Source organism: Pseudonaja textilis, chromosome 2 (assembly GCF_049901715.1).
Source record: "Pseudonaja textilis isolate UNSWEBS1 chromosome 2, rPseTex1.2, whole genome shotgun sequence".
Taxonomy (NCBI): Eukaryota; Metazoa; Chordata; class Lepidosauria; order Squamata; family Elapidae; genus Pseudonaja; species Pseudonaja textilis.
This window is the reverse complement of record NC_141991.1, coordinates 22327850-22344911: the sequence shown is the minus strand read 5'-3', so window position 1 is coordinate 22344911 and position 17062 is coordinate 22327850. Positions and strand designations below refer to the sequence as shown.

The 17062-nt window shown below is 42.7% G+C and overlaps 1 protein-coding gene across 2 annotated transcripts in view; it reads left to right on the top strand.

The window, feature by feature from the left end:
- LOC113447632 (uncharacterized) overlaps window positions 1-14561 on the top strand; it is a 29463-nt gene extending 14902 nt beyond the window's left edge. For both annotated transcript variants that reach the window (XM_026717930.2, XM_087923504.1), the window contains exons 4-6: window positions 1047-1207; window positions 5281-5413; window positions 10524-14561. In XM_026717930.2, the coding sequence (XP_026573715.2) occupies window positions 1047-1207; window positions 5281-5413; window positions 10524-10706 (477 nt within the window). In that variant the 3' untranslated portion in view covers window positions 10707-14561. The remainder of the gene's footprint in view (window positions 1-1046; window positions 1208-5280; window positions 5414-10523) is intronic.
- The last annotated feature ends 2501 nt before the right edge of the window (window positions 14562-17062 follow it).

Sequence of the window (17062 nt, the reverse complement as noted above, 5' to 3'; positions counted from 1 at the left end):
TTTATTTTCATTGCATGTTGCTATCTGAGTTATATCTTTTGGCATAGAGATCCCTAGATATTTAATGGGTTCCATACAAAAATAGAATTAATATTCCTTAAATGAATGGATAACCAGTTTTTCACTTAAAGGCATCAGTTCAATTTGGACCAGTTAATAGAGTAACCTGCTATTTTGCTAAAGGCATTAACGTAAATTTGGATTAATGCCGGGATAGTATTATAATAAGGTTCAGAAATAAACAAAAGAATGCCCCCTAAAAATAAAACCAATTTTTGTTCAAAGGACTTATATCCTTCTCTATAGGTTTCTCTACAATGTCTAATAGCACAAGCTAAGCATTCTATGTAAATATTAAAAGTAAGGGTGAAAGTGAATTTCCTTGTCTAGCTCCTCTAAATAACTGGGCTGGGGGGCAGGAGAATGGGAGAAAAACATGCCACTAATCTTCACTTTAGATATTGATGGTTCATATAATATCGTAGCCTATTTTATGAACTCCATAGAAAATTAATTATTATCCATAGCAAGGATGTAATGTTTATCAAACACTTTTCCAGTATATGTCGTAGTGATAAAATTACTTGAGCTTTATTTCTATTCAAATCTATTAGATCAAAGGCTGCTCTAATGCTATCTGCTGCTTGCCAAGTTTATATAAGCCCTACTTGGTCATTGTTAATAACAAACTCTGTATCACTTACTGTAATCTATTTGCCTGCACTGCTGTTAAAAATCTTCATAGCAACGTCAATTAATGAGATTGGACGATAATGAACAGACCGAAAACCATTATTACCTGCTTTTAGTATAACGGTAATATAAGCCTGATTAAATGCCGGCCATAAAATTCCCTTATGAAATATCTCTTCCTACACAAACTTAGCCTTTACCCACTTAGAGAGAGGTGGCCTTTTTTTTCTGTTCCTTCTGGTCCCTTTTCTTAAATTCCCCTCTACTTTGATCATCTTGGCCTGTTTGAGGCCGTCTAGGATTGGTGCTTTGAATAGTATTTCTTCTATCTCTCTTGTTATTTTTCACCGCAGTTGCCCATAGATCTCAGACTTGGAAAGATACGTTGCAGCAAGAAAAAAGTGGTGTTGAGCCACGGAGCCGAGCAGCTCTCCAGCGACAACGGATGCAGGAAAATGTATGCCTATTTCAGCTCCAGGGAAGGCATCAGTGGTTTTCAGGACCACTTTGAATGGTGAGATATGTGCTTTCTTGTTGGCCTACTTTTATTGACAGGGGTTGGCTTTTTAGCAACAAATACGGGTAATCCTTTCTTACTGACCACCTGGTTTAACAACTGTTTGAAGTTATGACAGTCTGAAACAGGGTTCCCAACTGGAGGTGCTGGGGGTGTGAGGCAATATTCCAGGAGGTGCGAAAACGTGGGTTTAGAAGTTTCAAAAATATAGTAGGATTACCTCTATACCCGTGCTTCGCTAGAAACTATATGATCGGGCTTAGTTTTGGAAAATAAGGGGGGGTGGGAATTCTGCCTCTGCCTACCAGCATCCATCGGTATTCATCTGGCTAGCGTCCTGTCAGTGTGTGAGAGAGTTGAAGGCTGTTTGGAAACTGAAACATGGAAACTGAAACAGTATTTGCTGTGTGAGCAAGGAGACAGCAAGGAGCCTGGGCATGGCTTAGCTCAACTAAAGCTGTACTAAAGCTACTTGGATTGTGAAACTAAAACTGAAAGTCCTCTGCTAGTATTTTGCGTTTGGAACAGATTTCTTTTCAGGTGGGGAGGGGGAGCAGAACTCCTTAGCATCAGAGCATGTTTATAATAATAATATAGGAAATACGAATGCTCTGATGTTCATTTCGAACAATCCTTTCTCAGTGAGCACCTAGAAGCCAAGAAGAACATACGTCCCAAATTTCAAATTTTTAGGCTTTACGGTTCTGGAGATTTTCTGATGATGCGTGAGCGATATTTCACTTTTATATACTGTATATAGATATGCATAATTATATGCATAGAATTATTTACTTTTGTAAGGGGTGCGAGAATATATCAAGTTTTCTAGGGGTGCGAAAAGGTTGGGGACCCCTGGTCTAAAAAAACATCTTGCAACCAATCCTCACATATATGACCATTGCAACATTCCACAGTTGTGTGATTGCCATTTTTGTGCTTGCGACCTGGCTTGTGACAAGCAGAGTTAACGGTAAACACAGAAGTAACATTTTAAGTTGTGGTCCCTTGAGGTTGCAGCGGTTTGCTCAACAACCAAATGGGGAATTATGTCATTAGTCCATGGTCATGTGACATCATTAGTGACTGCAGTGCTTCAGCAATTCACAATTGCCAGTCGCAATGAAGGTTGCTAAATGTATGATCAGATTACAATCCAGTGAGCTTTTAAAAATATTCTTCTTGTATTACACTAAAAATAAAGTCTGCTAATAGTGTATATTTTCAGCCCCATGGAAGCCATTAATACTAAAATGATTTTACTTCCTAACTCCAGTTCCACAGAGTTCTTTTTTTTTCCCCCTCACATATTGATTTGTATCTTTCTTTCTTGCCATTTCTTGGCATTTCTCTTGGCATTTCTTTCTTGACATTTTATGTGGAGTTATAAGTAGGGGGTTTTCTTGCTTCTATAACCTGCTGAGTCTGGTCTAGGAAATGGTCTTTCCAACCCGGTAGCCTTTAAATAAGTTTTACATTTTCTTTCCACTGACCATGCAATCTGCAGGGCACTGAGTTGGAGTAATTTAGTTTAAAGAGTCTTTTGTGAGTTAATCTTGCCCGGTAGGTATGCAACCTCTCTATTCAATCATAAATCAAGCTAGGTCTCTTAAAGAGTAATTCACCTGCCTTGTGCTCCTTTATCAAGCTGTATTTTTCGCCCTATAAGACACTCAGAACTATAAGATGCACATTAGCTTTAGAGGAAGAAAACAAGAAAAAAAAAATATCTGCCTCTTCCTCCCAGCATCTGTTCGGTATTCATCTGGCTAGCGTCCTTGCAGCAAATAGCAAACAGCCTGCCTTCTCCGTGTCCACTGCCTCTGCCGGGGAACGCTGGAGCCTTTGCTGCCGAGCAGCTGATTGGCGCTGCATCGGCCTCCCAATATACCGCCGATCAGCTGTTCTAGGTAGAAGGGATTGCATCACCCCCTATCGCCACCTACTGCCACCCATTCGCCACTGCCTGTTTGCCGTGAATGGGCAGTGGCGAACAGGCAGTGGCGAATGGGTGGTGTGGTAATCCCCGCTGCCTAGAAACAGCTGATGGGCAGTATTCTGGGAGGCCGATCCAGTCGCCAATCAGCTCTCAGCGGTGAAGGTTCCAGTGTTCCCTGGCAGTGTCGGCGGTGAACACTGCTGCCACACCAACTCCCCCCCCCCGCCACAATATTCATTCTATAAGATGCACAGACATTTCCACCCACTTTTGGTGTGTCTTGTAGTGTGAAAATTACGGTATTTTAGCCTTGATTTTTCATTTGGAAAAAACTAGCTCTTGTACCATCTGAGCCTAGCTTAGCCCCAGTGTATATTTCTATTTCTAGTAGACCTACTTAGTAACAATACATATTTCTATTTCTATGATTTTCAGTATGGTGTTTGTGAGCATCGGTTGTCCACTTGCAGTTTCCTTTGTGTCCACCAGGCCCTTTCTCATACCTGACTTTTAAAATATTTGACTAAATGAATGAATGAATAAAATATACGGGAAAATGGAATGTTGCAAATTGCCAGCCTCAGTTTTAATCTAAATTAGAATAGGACTTCTCAGCCCAATAGAGATGTTTTATATATTCATAAAAAATAATCATGTTGGATGGCTGCAACATAATGCTTTGAAACTGTTACCTGCCCAGACCCCAAAAGCTGAGGGTGCCAGCATCCCAGGGGCTAGAAAAGGTGATAGGAAGCATCTTTGTTTGTCTTCTAGTAAAGGGTTCAATGGCTATCCATGCCCATCATGGTGCCCATGTTGTAAGAGTACTCAACATGATCTTTCAAATTTTAAAGGTGTTTCAAAAGGTTTGGTGCACATGGTGCTCAGGGAACAATGACTGGAAAGCTGAGAGAATTCTAGAAACTGAACCTTATGAGGAATATTTGCTTATGTTCTACCTGGAGAAGGAAAAACAACCTTGTTTTGTTGGCAGATGTCTGAAGGTCCCTCATGTAAAGTACGAAATAGAAGCAATGGATAGAATTGACAGGGAAGCAGGTTTTAGGTGGCCATTTGAGGGAATGTTCTGATATGTATTCAATAGGATGTACAGAAGGTTTTCGAAGATGCTGGATTATATTTGCTAAGAATATTGAAACAAAGGCTTGATGTATCAGAGATCCTACATCCCTTTGTAGATCTTGTTTTGAAAAGCTCCACCCTGAACAAGACTTTCGAGGTTCTTTTGGAACCAGCCTGAGACTTTAGCAAATGCTGGTACAGCTTCTCTTTCTTTCTTTCTTTCCTTCCTTCCTTCCTTCCTTCCTTCCTTCCTTCCTTCCTTCCTTCCTTCCTTCCTTCCTTCTCTCTCTCTTTCTTTCCTTTCTTTCTCTTTCTTTCTCTTTCTTTTTCTTTCCTTCTCTTTCTTCCCTCCCTCCCCTCCCTCCCCTCCCTCCCCTCCCTCCCTCCTCTCCCTCCCTCCCTTCCTTCCTTCCTTTTCTATTAGCAGGCAGGATTCTGTCTTCTTGGGTTCTCTTTAGCAGGGCACAAACAACTCTGATTAGAAGCCCAGAGAGGCAAGGTTACACATATTTCATATTTTTGGCTTATTCTCCTAAATACAGAGTTGTTGTTGTTTTCAGTCATACGGTATCCAGATAGTTCTGTTCGTTTCTGAAAACCAAAGTCTAGTTCCTTTGCCCTTATTATTTTACATGGAAACTTGGGAATGTATGTGGCAAAAGGATTGAGAAACAGGGACAGTTGCAGTAGCCAAAATCTAGACCATAGGTGCTCAGCACAACATTTCATTTTGTCTGTCTTCACTGGCTGTTCACTTCCTGTCGCATCATTTTACCGGGCATCTTTTTCCTTGCCTGTTTCTTGGTAAGTAATAAATAAATAAATGATATTCAAACGCCTCTGAAACCCTGACTCTTAGAAACAGAATAAATGGAAGAAAGGTCTTTAATTAAAAAGGAAGCACCCATTAGGGCCCTGTGTGCATTTATTCCTTCCCTTCCTTTCTTGTTTCCATTCCTTTCCTCCCTCTCCCCGCTCTTGAAGTACAAGGAGCAAAATGAATGCATGTCTGTCCTGATCGCTACAGATTATGTCTCTTTCTTTGCCGCAGGTGGGCTAAGAATAATTATTCCAGCCAAGGTGGAAAGCCCATTTGGGTCGATCCTCAGGACTCCAGAGTCCAGCATATCTGTATAGATGACAACATCCGACTGACTGATTCCGACACCATTGTGCATCCTCAGGTATTGTTAGGGAGAAGCGTTGCTTCAATCCCCACCCCGTTTTAAAAAATATAGAAGATTCTATTGTGGGTCATTCACAGCTCTTAATTATAATTATAATTGTGCAGTCCCCTTTTGTCAATCCTGAGGAAATAAGCTAGGCTTTCGGAGACAATACCCAGGAGGTTTTGTGCTCTAAGTGGGAGACTTGCCGTTGTGATTCCTCCACTTTTATTCTGGCCTTAAGCAGAAAAGCCCATTGCCTGGGCTATCTTTGGAGTACCTCTGCCTGGCTGGCAAGGATAACCTGCCCCAAAGGTGGTGGAGATTGGTAAGTGAGCCACCTGCCATAACCGCAGGTGATTAGCGGAGAATGGTGGCTGGCGTGGAACAGGAGGTGCTTGGGGCCTGTTCTTGCGGCGTGCTCCTTCTGTCCTCTGTGTGAGTCATTCCCATTCTCCCCTCTGAGCCCCAGCAATCTGCTTTAGCAGCCCAAATCTCCTTTGCAGTCCTGAGTGCTTAAAGGGCAGCTTTCATGCCGGAGCCGGGAAGTCGAGAGAGCTGAAGAGAAGAGAAAGGCCGCCGTCGCAGCTTTTTCTATTGGCCTAAAAGCTTTTGCTTAGGAAAGGAGGCAGCTGGGAGAGAGCGGGGGCTGCTGCCTGAATTAGGGAATGGAGGAAAAACTGGGCAGGCAAGGTTAATTGGTTCTTGTTGGATTCAAGCCACCGCATTGGTTCCTTGGGGCTTGATGCCACGCACAGTATAAGGGAAAATTACTAGTGGAGGCTGGGACTCTTTCATTTCCCAACAGTGGACATTCAAGCTGATCGGTAAACACAGATAGTCCTTGACTTAACAACAGTTCTTTTAGTGACCGTTTGAGGTTACAACGGCACTGGAAAAAAGTGACTTACGACCATTTTTTCACAGCTATGACCTTGGCAGCATCCCCACGGTCATGTGATTACATCCGGATGCTTGACAGCTAAGTTCATATTTTATGACGGATGCAGTGTCCCGGGGTCTTTTGTGACTTTCTGACAAACCAAAGAGAGAACCAACCTCTAAAACTAAGGAGAGATTTCTTGACAGTGAGAACAATTAACTGCTTGTCTTCAGAAGTTGTGGGTGCTTCATCGCTGGAGGCTTTTAAAAAGAGGCTGGATAGTCACCTGTCTGGAATGGTCCGTAGCGGTGATGGCGAACCTTTTTGTTGCGATGTGCCGAAAGCATAACATGTGCCGGCACTCACCATGCAATGCGCCCCGTACCTGCAGTACTCATGCACACACCTCCCAACTGATTTTTGGCCTGTTTGAGGGTGTTTTTGGCCTCCTGGAGAATCGAGAAAAGCATCTACAGCCTCGAGAGGCCGAAAAATGCCCATTTTGGCACTTCTGGTATTTCTGGAAGGCCTGCTTTTTTGGCCTCTGGAGGCTGCAGAGGTTTCCCTCTAGCCTCTGGGAGGCCTCAAATGGGCCAAAAACCAGCTGGGAGGCGCGCGCATATGCAGTGCAGGTATGTTTGGCTGGGGCTCGCCTGCCCACACAAATGGCTCTGAGTGCCACCTGTGGCACGTGTGGCGTAGGTTCGCCATCACGGATATATAGGGTCTCCTGCTTGAGCAGGGGGTTGGACTAGAAGACCTCCAAGGTCCCTTCCAACTCTGTTATTGTGGGTTTTTTTTCTTCTTCATCAAGCCCAGTCAATAAGGAGGAAGTCAGATTCACTTCGCAACCGTATTACAATTCGAAGGCTGCAGCGATTCATTTAACGAACGTGCCGAGAAAAGTCATCAAATGGGGCATAACTTGTTAAACAAATTTCTCACTTAGCAAGATCAATTCTGGTCGTCAGTTGTGGTCGTAAGTCGAAGATTACCTGTACTCAGGTCTTGGTGGAGGAGGCAGAGAGCCCTGCCTGGAGCATTTTATCCTGCCACAGCCTACAGAATGGCCTTTGAAGAAAGGGAGGGGGAGAGAGAAGGGGATGTTATTCACTCCCCAGCCCCCAGCCAGTCAATTTCAGGTCAGATTATATTTAGAAAGCAAGGGGGCCCCCCCGAGAGGACCCCCTGGGATTCCATGCCCTCCTTCTTCTTCCTGCTGATTCCAGGGCAGATCTTGTGGTTTCAGAGGCCATGAAAATTTTGCTAGCTCTTTGCCAGCCTTGATTCCTTTGTAAAGACCTTTTCCTTTTAAGAAAAAGGACCCAAGTTCAGCTCTTTCCCCCTTAGTGGGTAGATCTGTGCATACTCCAGAGTGTTCTTCTCTAGCCTGTGAGTGAGTTTCAGAGCTGGCTTTGAGAGTCTTCTGTGTGTAGGTTCAGGGCAGGGCGGTTTCTCTATGCTGAGCCCGCCCTATAAGGCTATTGGAGGATATGTCTCCACCTGGAAGTGTACAGAGAGAAGAATATAGCTGTGTAAATATATTTATGAAGTCATGTACACATGGGGCAGGTGAGGACAGGACCAGGCCATAGGTTTTGGACCAGTTTTCCCTAAGTACCTCTTCTTCCACCTTTGCAATGGGATTTTCTAACTGGAGTAAATGATGGAGGTTATCTCAAGGTTTCCAAATCTTTTTTTCAAAATTGATTTTCTACTAAATACATTTCTTAGTGCTTAATAAACATCGTGTTGTCTGGGTATTTACTTTGCTTAACCATACAAATTTACATTCACCCCTTTTTTCCAACCATTGGTAAAATAAATGGCACGTTTGAGAATACTCGACATCATCTTTCCGTTTAATTTTCAATGCCAATCTGTCCATTTCTACATAGTCTAGTATCTTCCTTACCTCTTCAGTGGTAGAATTCCAAATTTCACACTACTGGCTCTGCGTGCTTTGTGCGTGCACATGCACTTTGCAGCAGTCGAAGTTCGCTTCACGTGCATGTGCAGCACTGAAAGATCGCTTTGCATGCGCACAGCAAAGATCATTTTCCATGCATGCACAGTACTCAAAGATCACTTCCTGTATGCGTGCAGCATTCAAAGATCACGTCCCCTGCGCACGCAGAACTCAAAGATCGCCCTTGCTGAGATGAGCTGTTTTTTAGCTCAGCTGAAGCGCGGCAATAGGCTCTGCCACGCAAATCAGCTGAGCTAAAAATCAATGGAATATAGGACAGGAAAGGGAGGGGACAGGTGGGTGGGGCCAGTCAGAGGTGGTATTTGCCGGTTCTCTGAACTGGTCAAAACTTCCGCTACTGGTCTGCCAGAACCAGTCCAAACCAGCTGAATATCACCTCTGTACCTCTTCATCTTGCGCTATATCTTCATTTTTCTAGTATTGTGTATTGGATGTGAGGGTGATCTGGCTGTGACATCTGTCACCCCATTGATCACCAGAGTTGATTTGGCTGGCTAGGTGGGTGTCCCCTTTCTCCCTCACTGCTCCATGTGCGTCTCTCCCGAAGCTGCACACTCGGTGGAAGAGGATGACCATCCGAGACAGAAGGGGTGTATCTTCAGTCAAGGGTATACGATAGCTGCGCTCCCCTGCTAGAACCTCCAAACAAGCTTAAGGTTTCCAAATCTTCTATGGCTTGGCATTGCAGTATCAGCCCTAGACAATCCCTCTCTAGAATTCATCTGGGCTCATAAAATGTCAACCATTTATGCTGTCTGCTAGAATCCTTCCTTTCCTAACATCACGCACACTGAAAAGGAAGGTTTTTTGGGAACCCTATTCCCTCATCAGTCCTTGCTGTTGAGAACAGTTAGATATTGATTTAGTTTAGTTTACTTTATTGTCATTGCACCTCATACAATGAAATTAAATACCATCTTCAGTGTACATTATGACTATGAAAATAAACACAAACACACATCCTTCACATTCTATACATTGAATTGAAAACCCCTGATACTGCATTGATATTGCACTATACAGTAGAATTCAATAGAGTTTCTACCCTGGGATAGATCCATGCAAGTCCTCCTTTTTGCAACCCTTGGAGACTGTTGTCTCATTGAGAATTGGAGTATAATTGTTCATACTCCTTATATACATGAAAGAGTGACCCCCACCACAAAAACCAAACTGGAAAATGTCAGTCCTGTCTTCTTCATGATGCCCCCACATTCCTCACCTCCCTTGGAGCATGATACACGTAATCTTCAACTTACAACTGTTTGTTTCATGACAGATCCAAGTTAATAGTGGCACCAAAAAGGGTGACTTACAGCTAGGCCTCACCCTTACGACTGTTGTAGTGTGGTCATGTAATCAAACATCAAGCACTTGGCAACTGGCATACATTTACAACGGTTCCTGTCATTGCCATTGGTGACTTTCCCAACCATCTTCTGGCAAGCAAAGTCAATGCGGGAAGCCTGATTTGCTTAACGACTGATGGAGTTCAATAGACAGTCATTTCCAGTGTGCAAAGATGTCTGACTGCCTGCGCGGCATTTATCTTTTTTATACAGTTTTTACAAGCAGGGAAAGGTAACATAGAAACAGCATTTGGATTGGGGAAGCCCCTCACCAATCCTTAAGAATATACAAGTAAGGAAATTATGCTGTTAGCAGGTGAGATCATGTACCAGCTTGGGACCGAGAGTGAGATCATGTAGGTATTTGAGGCCCATGTAAGTATTAAGGCACAGCAGTGTGCTGCTTGCGCCCCTACAGGATCTACATCTCTACTACAAACGACTAGATGATTCACTTAACAATGGCAGTGATTTGCTTAACAACCAGGGGTAAAAAAAAAAAGTCATCAAATTGGGTGCGACTTACTTAACAGCCACCTTAGTTAGCCACAGAAATTGCAGTCCCAATTGTGGACGTTAAGTCGAGGACTACCTGTAATAAGAACAACCGTGACGTCGTCTGCTTCTAGAGCTTGAGTGGTTAGTCACTGTGACTAGTGGCTGAAAAGGAGGTTGTGGGGTATAAGCCCTCTGAAAAGCAAATGCTCCAGTTTACTTAGGAGGATTTCAGCTGACAAGTTCTCTTCAGAGGAAGGCCTTCTAAGTGGGCTTAAGATTTAGTGTCTCTTTTGAGAAATCAAACAGTATTGAAAAGGGGATGGTGGGTTTGCTTTTTTGTTTTATCTGCCTGGGCCCTCTGCTTTGGTGTGTTAAAAGAATTCCGACCTTCTTATCTTGGCCCAACAGGTATTCTTAGGGCAAGGAAGTGACTCTCCCCGGACAATTCCTACTTCGGAGCTCTATGACATCTGCCTAGTCCAAACAGACCTTCTGGAGGCCATTGCTGATGTGAACTATTTCTGCCACTGCATAAAACGCTGTGAGGAGAATTATGAGAGCTACTTGTCCAGAGTTGAGGCCTGCATCTAATGGGGCTGGCTGAGCGGTTGCCAAGGCCCTTTGCGGTACTGCAAGGAGAGCAAAGAACCCATATTCCCCTCTTGGCTGCTGCTTGTCTACCTCCCAATGAAGTCAGTATTCTTCTTTTAATTTCCTGGTGAGGGCTCCATGCCGGAAGCTCCTTGAAAAGAGAGCTGGGCCTTCAAGCAAGGAAACGTGCTGCCTGTTTTCTCTGTTTGTGCCTGAATCAGAGCATCTAAATAGAGGCAGCTGTGTTTTATTTATAATATTTATTCAGCACTTAGTGGGTAGGATTTTCTTGCCCTACAGATGAGTGATCTCCAAGAAGCAGGTAACCAACTCACAAACTGCACTCAAAACTGTTCTATAACCCAGCCTTTCTCTGCAAATGTTAAAATCATTTCCAACTGGTTTTTCTGGTAGCTTGGCTATGATGACCACTGGCTCTGAAACATAATACCTGTGCTAAGCAAGCTCTGAAGACACATGCTCCAAGGGCAAACAAACAAGGAGTTCAAGAAGCCATCAATGGTTGTGGATTTACTAGTTTTCTATCGCTTCACTTCTCTATGTCTCCGCTGGATTCCCAGTATATTGATCTGAGTTTTGCTCTCTGCCAGCAATGATCTGCACACAGAAAGAACCCAGCCCTTTAAGAAAGAAATAGAGACTAATTTTACAGAGAAAGGAGATCCAGTCTTTCCTTGACAACCAACCCCGTCCTGCTCTCTAGTTAAGAAAGCTTTTTTTAAAAAAAATCACACATGCACATTTTTTCTTGATTCTTTTGCCAATTCACTGTGTATGAGGTCTTTGAGAATATTTATAGCTTGGGGCAGAACTGTGAGGTTCTTGGTGTTCTCTGAGCTTGGTTCTTTTCTTGCAGACAACCAAATCACTACCAGATTAAGGCAACATCATCAGTGCACTGATGACATTACCTAGTTTGGTAATGAAAGGTCTGCAAGAAAACAACCAAGCAAGGAGAGCACCAAGGAACTCCACAGTTCAACCCTGAGCTACAAATATTCTTTTCTATCAATTCACTGTGTTGTTTTGGGGAGAAGACAGTACTTTGCTCACAGCTTCCTCCTTCCCAAAGCAGGAGAGCAAGATTTGGTTTGTTGTTTTGAATTTGAGCCCACAATTTTAGATATTGCTCAAAAGAATAGCTTTAACTCCCCAGCAGTGGAAATTAGGAGTCATTTGCTAGAGCTCAGAAAAAAAAAATCTGTTTCACGAGTCTGTTCTTGCCTTTTCCTGGGCTTTTAGGTAGTGTGTTGTTCTTGGAGAGACCTGGTCCAATATAGCAGAAAGTAGGATGACACTTTCAGAAAGGTTAAATAAATGTAAAGAAAGATAGTTTTAAGCACCAGCTGTTATTCATTTTAGCAAAATAGTTTCTTTGTGCCTCATAACTATATTTCTGAATACCAGATAGTGGAGTATTGTACAGCATAAGAAGGTTTTGATTTCCTGTTCCAGTTGTGTATTTCTCAAAAACATTTGTTTAGCTATAGCTGGATGCAGAATTAAAAGGATTCTCAGTTTGATATGTGAAGCTGAGGGGATGTAAGATGCTCTCTGTTGCAGGACTCCAGAGAGCTATTCAGTACATTTCTGTACACTTTTTTTCTGTTCACATCTGGTCTGTGAAGAGCACAGGCAAGAAATTGAGAACAAGGCAAAGGCAGGTGACTTTTACATTTAGAGAACTTAACTACACAACAGTCTTCAGATATGCAAATGGAGAAACACTCAGGGTTTTGCTGCAGAGGCCTGTCAACAAATTCCCTGCCCATCCAGTTGGAAAATATAGCTTGAGTAGATTTTTGCAGAGTTCATTACTGGATGCCATAGCACATTTTCACATCATTGTTGTAACCATATCTGCCATGTCATTTGTAACCTGCTTCAGTGCCCATATGGTGAATCTCAGGTGAGTGCCAGGCTAGCTGGAAATGCCAGCCTGTGACCAGGTCAACCAAATGTTGAAATTTAGGAGCATATATATAATATATAATACACACACACACATCTGGCTATATTTATAAAAATTGATCAGCCTGCTCTCAAAGAGTTACAGAATAAAGTAGAATTAGGCAGACATTCTTAACAGGTTCACCCAAACCAGCCTTTTGGGAGGCTGCAGTTTGCTTAGATTTATATAATCATCTGAACCAGAAGGCCTCTTTGACCCAGACCTCAGGTGTGCTGGGGGACTGTAACCATCTGCCTTGTAATATTCTGAAAGAGACTGATCCATTTTGTGATGCTTAGTAACCAATTGACTGGAGCATTTTATTTTTATTTCACTGTTTCTTCGCACTTGCTTGACAGTCGGCCTCAAGCACACTACATTTAGCATCTGTGTGGCAAGGGTGGATTGGTTGCGTTTTCATTCATAACTGATTTAGTACATATTTTGAAACGCCTAAGATCTCACCAAAACCAGAGCTCACTCAAGCCGGCTTAGGCATCACAGGAGAAAAGCTACGTTATTAGTCTTCTGTGGCATCTGATGAAGTGAGCCGGAGCTGCTGAAAACTTCAATTTTTTAATAAAACCAGGTTGGTCAGAAAGGCTGCTTCCAATTCCTCAGGATTTCAGGCCAGTTTGGGATCGCTCCCAAGAAAAGGAGGCGTGTAGCAAAAGGCTCTCAGCTGGAAGTGGTTTAAAAGCATTCTACATGTTGTGGAGGCCTGAGGTAAGGCCTTTGCAAAACAGGATTCCCCCCCATACACACACACTCTGGGGGCCCTCCCCACAAGAAACCTTGAATGGCTGTTCCCACCCCTTCTCCCCCATGCCCGCTCTTTGCTTCCCGAGAAATGAATGGCAGCGGCTCTCCCCGAAGTCCCTCCTCTTCAATTACAGATTCAGTTGCCATCGAGACTGAGGGATATAGGCAACCGGCGCCTCCTATTTTGCACCTGCTATAGAAATCAGGCCTGCCCGGGCCTCCGTTTCCTCCTCCGGCTCTCAAGCTCCATAAGATTTCAAGCTTTGCAGCGCTGCTGTTATTCTTAAACTTCCAGTTCCCCCTCCCCCAGGGCCTGATAGGAAGGTCAAGATTTAATGATGCTGACAGGTAATCAAGGAATAAGTCCCTGCTCCTGAGTCCCTGTGGTGGGATCCTCGAATTCAATCAATGTGAATTATTTCACTGCCTCGAATCTTTCAGCCACTATTTTACGTTTGCGGAAGGTATAGTTAGAATTGGCTTCCCCACTCCAATTTCCCCTTTTAAAAGCTATTTTGATTTTTAACACTCCAGTTTTGAGGATAGAGCCTGAGTTGTCTGGGGGAAGTTGTGGGGCGAGGGAGAAGACAGTGGTGAGTTAATCTCTTTTCCAAAGTGGCAAGAAGATCTGCCTGGATTGTAAATTCCAAAAGTGGAGTCCAAAAGTGGTAATGCTGTTGAATATTTTAAAAGGAGTTTATTCCAGATAAAGTCAGGCGTCCCAATTTTATTGGTACCGAAATGGGCTGCTGTATAACCTATTTTTTAATTACTTTTCAGGCACAAGCAATGCACATATTAAAAGGACTAGGGGATTATGATCGCGGTGGAAGGGATAAATTAAGGATTAAGTATAGAATGTTTTCAAGATTGCAATTGGAAGGTTTTTTTCCCTTCCAGAAACCTGCAGGGGACTGATTTTTTATTATATAGTATTTGAACAGGTACTTGAACTTTGCACACTGTCAGGGTAAACTATATCTTAGCTTTATATGGACACTATTGAAAGAGCATTATTTGTGTTCACTGTTGGCGCTATGTTTGTAAACTCGCGTTATGTTTCATGTTTCTGTTCAAAAATTAAACCAAGGAAAGAGCCTAGAAATAAAGTATTTTGCAGATGTGGGTGTTGTGGTTTTTGTGTGAGTGTATGTTCTCTTTTGTAGCCAAGCTTCAAATTTTCTTCACCTGATGCAGCTAATACACAATACTTCCTGTTCGGACAAATGATGCTCAAAATGGCTTCATTAGCTAAAGTTAAGGTAGGGTGGTCAGCGATAGCTTTGAATTCATTGTGCATCTTCAAAATGATTTAGTTCCCGGGCTGTTACTCATCTCTGTCAACAAGTCAAATTGTGACAAATGGAGCCAGTCCACCGTTGGGGAGCTGAAAAGTTAAAAAGTAATGGGATTTTTAATATTTGATCATTTGTCTTCCTATGTGGAGATGATGGCTAGGCAGGATCAGGACAGACAGAAACATATGCTTTGTGACAGGTTGTCTCAACCAACTATACATGGCACATTGACATGTATAAAGAGGCAGAACGTTAGGAAGAATGGGAGTTTTTGTGATGTCATTGGGGAGGTCAGTGGGCTAAGCTGTCATCCTTAGCTATCCATCGGAATTGTCCCAAGATAGTGGGCTGGCTGAGAGGAAAGACAAGATGGACCCCTCCCCTATTCCAAATCTAGAACCTGACTGAAGTGCTGGCTGATTTTTTGACAGCATGTCAAAATCCTCTACCACTCTACTTCATGTGAAACTAGTCCTCAAGAAAAAGAATTAAAAGCTAAATAACAGGTCCACCGCTACCCTGCAGTTGCTGCTGAAGACCTTTGGCCATGTCTAAAATTATAACATTTAAAATAAAATGAGTTATAGATCCCTATAGTTCTGGCCATGCATTGATTGCTCCAGGAGTGTTGCAAAAACTGCATCACCCAAATCACAACGATTGCACTAGCGAGATACAGAAAATATGCTAAGTCTTCCAGTACTACAGTCTGGAAGATCTAACATATTTTCAGGGCATTCAAAGGGTAAAATTTCTCAGGAACTTTGCTTAGGTTTGTTTTTGCAGCTTACTGATTGCCTACTTACTTCTCATTTTTTTTGCATTTTGTTTATTTTTTGCAATTTTAGTATAAAATACAATAACTTGGGGGGAAATGAGGGAGGGAGATAAACTGTAAAGCCTCAAAATTGAGCAAGATGTAACTAAGAGGTTTGCAGCGTAAAAATCAGGTTAGAAGCATCTGGCAGAGTGAATGAATTACTCACAGCTGAATATTATGGCTGTAAAATTATATCCAGCATTATGAGCAAAAGACAAATGATTAACCCTCAACAATTCTGGAAGCAATCAAAATAAGCTGCTGTATATCAGAACCTGCCTCTCGCTTTCTGTAGAATGCAGATTCCTTCTGTGTGAATAAACACTTATACGGATATATGCACACACACACACACATGGATATGAATTTTAGACAGTGCACTAGGTAGAGAAAAATAATTTGATGTGACATGTATAATTATTTAGTGCTGTGCGCACTACATAAATCACATTTTGGGAATGTGAAATTAAATAGATATTATGATGATGAAGTTATCAATTCACTCATGTCCGACTCTTGGTAATTCCATAGGCCAGGCCTCTCCACATCTTCTAATCCTGCACTACATCTTCGAGTTTTTCTATGCTCTGGGTGGTGTGAGCTTTGATGGTGTCCAGCCATCGTGTTCTTTGATGGCCTGGTATCCTTTTACTGATTAACTCTTCCCAATATGACAACTTTCTGCAGTGATACAACCTCAATCAATTTCATTCCTGACCTTCTCCAGATGTGAGGGGCTATTATAGCCACAATCCTCAGCCAACAGCTACTGCATTTGATTCCCAAATCTCCTAGCAGGACATGGCCAGGACTGTAGACTAAGATATCCAGAGAAGATCAGATTGGGAAGGCTGGCCCAAGAAAAACATTGACGTTGTGTGCTAAATATGACAGATTTAAAATTCTGAAATGTTCTCTCTGGAGAAATTGGTATAGAACTGAGGAACAACCTCAAAGGCCAAGCCAAGCCAAAAGCCAGACCAAACATCCTATAAAATGTATGCATGCTACTCACTGACAAAGTATTTTGACTTTATATTAAAATGTTTAATTATCCTGACACATATCTGCTCGGCCATGATTAACCTATGAATAAACCATTCAGGCTTGGGTTGGCATTCTACCAAACATCATACATCATGATTTGGAAATCATAACTCCAGGTTCAGACAACAGGCTAAAAGCAAACGACCTGCCATCGTGTGGTTTAGGGTATTGTGTGAACTCAAGTCTCTTAACCCAAATACCACAGATGATCTTCACCCACCTGTATTGACTGACTCCTCTTGCATTGAGTGTTACGGTTGCTTATGAGGGATTCAGTATCTCCTCCACTCCACCACCACCCCCCGCTAAAAAATATAGCAATGACAAGTTGCACCTTGAAAATATAGCAATGACAAGTTGCACACATTCAAGCCTTGAGGAAACCCCAACTTTCCGGAGAGCGACCGCCAGAGCAGATCCGCAGTGGCCTTTCGGTTTGTTTAAAAAAAAACGGGGC